Source organism: Rhea americana, unplaced genomic scaffold (assembly GCF_003343005.1).
Source record: "Rhea americana isolate MKP2758 unplaced genomic scaffold, rheAme1 scaffold_76, whole genome shotgun sequence".
NCBI classification, from domain to species: domain Eukaryota; kingdom Metazoa; phylum Chordata; class Aves; order Rheiformes; family Rheidae; genus Rhea; species Rhea americana.
The window spans coordinates 2,251,733-2,260,014 of NW_028186934.1; the positions used below are offsets into that span (position 1 = coordinate 2,251,733).

General features: G+C 44.7%; 1 protein-coding gene across 1 annotated transcript in view; it reads left to right on the plus strand.

Annotated features, from left to right (window-relative positions):
• MECOM (MDS1 and EVI1 complex locus) overlaps positions 1-3,948 on the plus strand; it is a 384,872-nt gene extending 380,924 nt beyond the window's left edge. The window contains exons 17-19 of the mRNA XM_085322312.1: positions 96-332; positions 1,159-1,345; positions 2,306-3,948. Of these exons, the coding sequence (XP_085178438.1) occupies positions 96-332; positions 1,159-1,345; positions 2,306-2,440 (559 nt within the window). The 3' untranslated portion in view covers positions 2,441-3,948. The remainder of the gene's footprint in view (positions 1-95; positions 333-1,158; positions 1,346-2,305) is intronic.
• The last annotated feature ends 4,334 nt before the right edge of the window (positions 3,949-8,282 follow it).

The window sequence follows — 8,282 nt, forward strand, 5'->3', positions numbered from 1 at the left end:
ATTCTATTAAGAGATCTTTTTTCGTATCTGTCTCATGRATGCTGAGCTTTCATAATTGGTTTTTGATTATTGCATTTTTATTTTGACAATTTCAGAATGAATGGCAGCCACTTTAAGGATGAGAAAGCCATGGTAGCCAGCCAGAACTCAGATTTGTTGGATGACGAGGAGGCAGAAGATGAAGTAATGATGGACGAAGAAGATGAAGATCCTGAAATGGCAGGGAAAGCAGTCAAAGAACCTGTTACAAGTGACATACATGAGGGGACTCCAGAGGAAGACTAYGAGGAAACGAGTACTTTGGACACGAACTGCAAGGCTTCCCCTGGCAGGTTGGTTCCTTCCTAGTATTGGTGCCGTCAACATGTAAAATCCAAACAATGACCCATACAGGAGTGCCAACGCCAGTCTGTTGTGCTGTGGGAAATGGCCCTGCGTAGCTAACTTCCCAGTAACAATAGCAACGCGCATCTGTGTTTTGGTCAATACTGGCCCTATTTTCAGTCTCTTCATGCAATCTGTAGCCATTAAGAGGAAAAATAACTTTGCTTAAGGAGCTCAGATTCAGAGGCAGGAAATGTTTGTGTGAGATATGTTACCTCTTCCTTAAATCTACCTGRATCTCATAGAACGGTCTTGTGAAAGACTGTGGCAAGACCAGAAGAGAGAAGACCTCTCACTGCTCTGCTCCCACCAGCTGTCCTCTCTTTTTCAGAAGAGAAAGTGTAATTTCKTTGCTTCGGTATCATGGTTCCACAGTGCCAACTGCTTCGCAAATGAAAAAAAGAGAAAATGCATCAGATATGTGAATAAACAAGATGTTGGGGGGTAGAGGAAGCAGAGAGGATCAGCCCTAAGCCTCAGTCGGTTATGGTGCTGGTCACYACCTAACTACGCCTGCGGGTTGTATAGCTGCAGTGATCATCCTTAAGAGTAGGCCTGCAAGGGCAGGTCTCCTGAATCTCACTGCACCGCTCCTACCTACTGGGCAGCACTGTAACACATAACAATTTTTGGTGAAGCTAATGTAAATGGCAGCAACTTAGAGCAGGTTTGAATGTCTGACGACGGTCGTGTAACTGTTGTTCACTGGGGAGCCCGTTACTGCAGATTTAATTGACATTAAAACTCCCTGTAATCTCCATGGTGTTTTTGTAGGTATAAAGAGGATGAGTACAATAAGACTGGACTTTCGGCTTTGGACCACATAAGGCACTTCACAGATAGCCTCAAAATGAGGAAAATGGAAGAAAATCAATATAATGAAGCTGAATTGGCAGCTTTCAATACGTCCCAGCTGCCGGAGGACTTAAAACAACCGTTGTACAGGAAATCCAAATCCCAGGTAAAAGCTTGACTCCATTGAAATTTTCTTGTCACCAAATACCAGAATGATTAAATTACTGATGTGGGGCAGGCAAGGTCATTTTAGCTTTAYCAGCAAGGCTGTGCTCCATGACCATAAAGCTCCCTGAGTGTGTCCTCACTTGCCTTTGCTTTTTCCCGAAACAACTGGGATCCCATGCTAGCCCCACTACACAGACATCATGGGATGATCTGGTCCCCATTATTAGTGAATGAATTTTTGTACCTTTTTACCATTTGTGTTCCTATTTATCCTGTGCAGAGATACCCTGGTAAGAAATAGTTATTTTCTGCTTTCAGACAAACAGTATGGTCAGACAGAAGCTGCTTGCAAGGGTACAAACAAGTCTAGCAAGTCTTCTAGCTGCTGTTTTTTTTAATAGATGAATCTGTTGGATGCTACTGCCTGTACATCCTCAGCATATTTGCAAAATAATATTAATCAGACTGACGTCTTGGTGGCATTTCTTAAATATTTTTAGAACAAATTAAAAAGAGCTTTTTAATCTCTTTAAGAAGGGTCATGTTTTAAAAATCACAGAATATGCCCATAGTGACAAAGTAAAGTAGAATGTGATGCTTTGTGAAATACACTATCAGCCAAAAGATGATGTGCTTTTRGGGGAATTTAGCACTTGAGAAGAGTGTTTTGCGCCAAGAACATGAAGGCAAATGCGACTCAGTTAGCTCTCTTAATACTGAATGCTTTTCAGAGCTTTGTGAATCAGATGAAAGCAGAAATARTCATTGCAATCAGTGAGTCAACAGTGTCGCTGAAAAGGTTTACAGAGGTTCCACCTGACACGTTTTGCTTTTTTAAGTTCAGAATACTGTCCTTTGCCTGAACTTTGTGCCACACATGTAGAGCTAGCATGGTTTTAAGGCCGGCCGAGTGCCTGTGGAGCCTGACCGCTCTCCTCTCTCTGCTTCCCCCTCRCAGGCGTACGCGATGATGCTCTCTCTCTCTGACAAGGACTCGCTTCATTCTGCATCCCATAGTTCTCCCAATATGTGGCACAGTATGGCAAGAGCTGCTGCAGAGTCCAGCGCCATTCAATCCATCAGTCACGTATGACGTTGTGAAGTCTTACCAGGAATGGGACCAAGTCCAAACCAGTAGCATGGCTCTTTCGTATATGACTATTTAAAAGACTGCTGAGCAGAATGCCTTATAAATCTGCAGGGTCACTCATTTAAAGTCTGGTGACCTTAAACTGAATAATTTTAAAAAGAAAGAAACTATTTATTCTCAATATTTTGTTTTGCACAGCAAAGGCAGCTGCTGACTTCTGGAGGATCAATGCGACTTAAAAAAAAAAAAAAAGTTTCAGTGGATTATATAAACCAGGGCCGGGAAAAAGTGTCTTCCAGTTCACCCGGCTTTGAGGGGCAGGGGCAAAAGGGTTAAGACTGCATTGATACACACATGGGCACTCCTTTAAAGTAGTAACCGAATTGATTTTGTATAAGATAGTTTGACACAGGATTGGGAACAGTTGCTTTTATGTACAAATCTCTTCATTAAAGCTTTATGCATTTTAGCCCTTCAAAGAAAGAAAATAGTTCTATCAAATGCACACTATCCATCCTAAATGTAGAAACAAGTAACAGGGAATGTTTTGTTCTCTCCATGATTCTTTTGCCTTCTCAACTGCGTTGTTAAAAAAAAGGAAAAACAAGGAAAAAGAAAGAAAAAAAAAGAACTGTGAGAAACAATACATAAGAGGCTTGTGTATATTGTAAACTATGAATGTTCACCACTCCAAGAAGCTAAATCATCCAGATAATTCCGTGAAAGCACCACGCTCATCGACAGTACCACTAGTTCCAATCATTGTAATGAGATTTTAATTTTAGACAATCATGTCGCTATTTTGTTGTATCGTTTCCTTTCCCCTCCCCTCTAATTTCTCCTTTGTGTTGTGTGTACCATGTATTTATTTGTTGGCAAACAGTTGTTTGTTGATTAAAATAGCACTGTTCCTGTAACAAACAGCACTGCTCCAGTCCCCCACTGCGTTATGATGTAGGCACCCATGTACTTCAAAATAAGTGAGGTGAACTGATCTGTGTATATGGGAGTGCAAAACAGTGTTTGAAATTTTCTTACATTCCTCTTTTATTTTATTTTTTTTCCTTTTAATGAACTAAATAACTAATAGATGCGACTTAGTTTTTTGTAATACAGTAAATTGATTCAATTGTATAAACAGTTATAATTTCTTCATGAAAGCATGATTCTTCTGATTAAAAACTGTACCCAATATTTTATGCTGGTTGTCTGCGAGCTTGTGTGATGTTATGTTCATGTTAATCCTATTTGTAAGATGAAGTGTTCCAAATTTATGTTTAAAAAAATAAATAAATAACGGAAGGTATTCAGTTATTTTTCGGGGTTTTTTTTGGCCTTTAGTGAGGGACCAGATTTATTTTTCCTTTTGTTTATAATCTCATTTTGAAATAATCGGCAAGTTGAGGTACTTTCTTTAAATGCTTTGTACAATGTAACTGTTAACGCATTTCAGTACATTACTATGGGAGGATCAACTTAAAAAAAAAAAAATAAAGGACTACAAAACGGAAGGGAGCTTTTTCTTCATTGCTTGGGTTTGTCAAGGCCAGGTCACGGCGCCGTGGGTGCCGCGGGCGCCGGGGCGGCAGGGTGCCCTGCTCCGCTGGCGGCGGCGGCGAGGCTCGCGGGGCGCGCGGCACGGRCAAGCCTCTCGCGCTTGTGATTTAGGGCCTCATCCAGTATAACAGCAGAAGGCTTTAGAGCAGTGCTTTAAGCTTCGAAGCACTCCCCTGGAAAAGAGAAGTACGTCACTCATTTTGCAGAAGGGACACGCGCAAGGTCACATTCAAACGCTGTTGTGGAGCCTTGGACCTGGGTTGCTTTACCGCGCGGGAGCTGCGAGCAGGTCTTGGCTTAACCAGTCAATATGACACCCCAGAGTCACCAGGACTAAGCATGGACATACATAGTCAAGCGCAAGGCTGAAGTTAAGCACCAAAATCCATAGTTAAGAAACCGTATTAGCCTCCAAATGTGTAAAATGAGCGTATAGGATCTAAACGCCAAAATAGATGTTTCAGTTTGAGGGTCCTTTTGAGGCCCCAMGTCCTGCTTCTTGAGGCCAAGCAGACCAGGAGGCGGTGGGAGGTCCAGAAGAAGCGAGCTGCAGCGAAGGCTTGTGCGTGGCCCTGTCTTCTGCTGCGCTCAACGGCAAGAGCGGGCCGAGACCGCTCCGAAGGGGCCCCCGCAGCCTGCCCGCCTCCCGGCCCCGGGGCRCTCCGCCGCCGCCGCACGAAGCTCGCCTGCGAGGCTCGGTGAACCCAAAGCGTGGATTTGGCAAACCGGAGAGCGGTTTCTTTTCACRACAAGCCAGAGCCTTGCTATCACCAGGCGCGAGCAAGCCAGCGTCAGCGAGCAGTAGAAGCGCGCAAGCGTGGGTATCGGAAACCCAGTGCAATTCCTAAGAAACCACATAAGAGCCTCAGCGCTGTCCCAGTGGGAGAGGCACATTTAGGAGATAAGCGCTGCGGGAGGGTTGGTTAAGTTTGGCTCCACCGAAGCCAAAATCAACTCCCCGACCTTTGCGGGAGAGGCCCCGTCCCTCGGCGGGATTTGGGGCCTCCCGGAGCTCAGCCGGCGCTTACGCTGCAGTTCTGGACAGCATACACGTCACCGTCTTCAGTTCAGCTAAGATTTGACTTGTTGCTTTCCAAACCTCAGGCAGCAGCAAGGGCATCGGTGGGGCTGGGCGCGAACCCGGGGAGGCGCAGAGATTTCCTGGGCTGATGCCAAGCGATGCCCCAGCGGCCTGCGGTTGTCTTATGTGAGGCCTGAAACCATACCTGTGAGAGGGAAAAATAAAACGGAAAGCAAGCAAGCAAGCGCGCATACAGGCTCTTTTACCGGCCTGAGCCAATGGCCAGGTAGACGCAGGTAACTGCACAAATGCRCCATTATTTTTCATGCTGTTAAACTCACTCTGGAACATGGTTTTCAGTTTCTGCCAAATAAAGGGAACAAATACATTAATCAAGTCAAGATTTATCCACAAACAACTTTCCAGATCTTTTTCCCCTTTAATTTGATGGCATGACAGCTCTTATCAGCGCTCCCCTCACCWGCACTGGATGACGTGGGGAAAGGTGGGCCGGTTCCTCCTGGGTTTAATGGGCCGGGTTAAAGGCGCGCTCTCCCATCCCATAGCCATCCGGGACGGTGCTCTCTTGGAGCGTCTGGAGGGCTGGTTCACCCTGTGCTGARCAGGTTGTATTGGCCGCAGGGGAGGTGTTTCCCTGGGCTGGCAGCTCCTCGCTGCCTCCCTGGGCAGTTCCCGATGGGAACCGGAGCTCCCAGCRCCTGCCCGAGAGCCAGAAGTGGGGCAGGCGCCCGGCTGGCGTGGGACGCGGGGAGAGCAGTGGGCCCTAACGCAGTCCAAACRTGGGCTTCAAGGAACGGAAGAAAAAGCAGTTGCAGCATCTTTATATATGGCCATACAGAATCATTTGTAAAGTTTTTTTTTAAAAAAAAAAAAAAATGATTTTTTATCATCACTGTTGGGCTGTAAAAACTATTTTGCAATGTACATTTTTTATCATCACTGTTGGGCTGTAAAAACTATTTTGCAATGTACCAAGAAACAAGTCAGTCTATAGCATGGAAAACTGCAGTGTAACATTGTTTCCAGCCCTCTCAGCGCTGGTGAGAGACCTCGTCAAGGAAACGCAGAGCTTGTGACAGATGAGGACCAACTTACCTTTTGGGCTCCTTCAACTACATCTGTATACCTTAGCCTGGTCTTGCTTTTCACTGCCTTTCCTCAATGACAGCGTTAGTCGATAGGCGAACAGCCAAAAAGCAAATTCAGGTTTAGTTATTTGATGTGAATATAAAGAAGAAACCAGAAGAACCCCCAACTAAACAAACAGGATGGGACAATTTTTGTGTTTGTGGCATAAATTCCTCAACAGGTCACATGGATAGGCGCAAATGGACTTGCCCAGATGTGAAGAGCTTGCAAAGTACGGCTGTGATTTCTGGCTTTCTACTACAGTGATTTTTTTTTTCTTCTGGAAAAATAATAAGTACTTTAAAAAAAAAAATCAAATTCTTTCTTTCAGGATCATCCTACTGTTCAACCTACTGGGGTAGTTCTCCATAACTCAACAAATCATTCCCGTGCGATACAGAACACACTAYGTGAAGGCTCTGCATGTTAGGATCTCAATTTCTATCCGCAGAACGTAACAAACTACCAGAGTGACAAGATGATTAATCAATAGTTCGCGTTGGCCCAGGTCCTCCGCCCCACGGCGGGTCTGAGTCTCCGCTCCCGCGCCAGCCGGGCTGGTTTATTGAATAGCCACATTTGCAGAGTAATGGGAGCGGAAGCTATTATAAAAACATTCGAGCGACTGCTTTTGCTCCGAGAGGTTCAGTTTGGCCAGTTGCTGCATGTACGTCTTGAACTTTTTAAAACTTTCTGTCAGTTCCCTCTTTTTATGCATCGACTTTGTACCTCGAATTGCTGCARATTTCGGGGTCATTCCGCTGCGCTCTGCTGCCGTCCAGATGTATTAAGCCTCGTTTGTGGCTTCGCTGGTCAGTCCCATCGTGGCACCGAAAAGCGAGTTCRTTTTAGAGATGCTTCCAGTAAGGATTTGAACAAGACAAGACCATCCAGGACCAAACAGAAGACCCCTTCTCCATGTCAGAGCCCGCATACCTTGCCAGGGCTCCAGTATAAGTAAAATGTATTCTGACTGCTGGCCAAAACTGTCTTTTTTCCCATCCCATTGAAAGTCTTGGTAAGTTTTTGAGTGGATCTGGACTGTGGATTCCAATAGCCCTATTAACTCACCCTTGGTTTCAGCACAGGAAACGGTGCCAACTTTATGAAATTATAAAGGCCCAGCTTTACAATTTGGATTCACCATTAAATGAATGAAAGCCTGGGGAGGGGGCATTAAATAACAAAAAATAAYAATAAAAAAACACTRTGTTCCTTCTTTTTTCCGCACCCCCTCAACCTTGCTGAAAATTTTTCATTTTTCTCCAGTGACAAATGAATCCAAGTTTCCTATTTTCCCAGCATTGAGCTTTTAATCGGAATAGCATTGAAATAATCCCTAGAAAGAGGCCCCACTGACATGCAGCTCTTCACGGCCTCGTGGTACTCCTCGCAAGGCTGGAGCTATTTTCCCTGCGCTACTGGTTGAATTTCGCGGGGGCAATCGCACCCTGAGCGCGACCGTAAACCCGACTGAACACCGGCGCCTTCCCCGGCCCTGCTAGCAGCCGTGCTWCCTTTTTCCCTTTTTTCTATTTTTGACCCAGAAGCGACTGTATTTTAGTGGCAATGGCAGCTATTTATATTCATAATTTATAAATGCACTCAGGGAAGTTTGGGGGGATCTTTTATTATGGAAGGTGCTATGGAAATACAAAAGTGCTTTCAAATAATTTGCTGCTTGTGACCTTCACCCATATCTACTCTGTCAAACTGACTGGAGGGGCTGCAAGATGGTACCTTCAGCGCGGACCCTCCTCTTTCCTGCTATATTTTAATACTAATTAATTCCAGAAAGGCTAGAGAAATGTGATGAAATGGTCTACTTTTAAGCAAAAGTTTTTTCCTGAAAGTCTTAAAAGAGGCCTCCCAGCTTGGGACGGTCTAGTGGGAGAAAGGGGTTAGTGGTCATTTTGATGCTAAATTATCAGTAATTAAGAAGTTGATTTTCTGGGATTGAAGAAAATTTTTAACAGCTGCTTCTTTAAGGCCTTTATTCCTCATTTTCATTAGCATGTGCTAAGGCAATCTGGAAAATATATTTAGATCTGTATTATGCTATGTCAGGACCCCAGCATCTGCACCTTGGGGCAGATACATCTGAGATAGCCGAGGCTG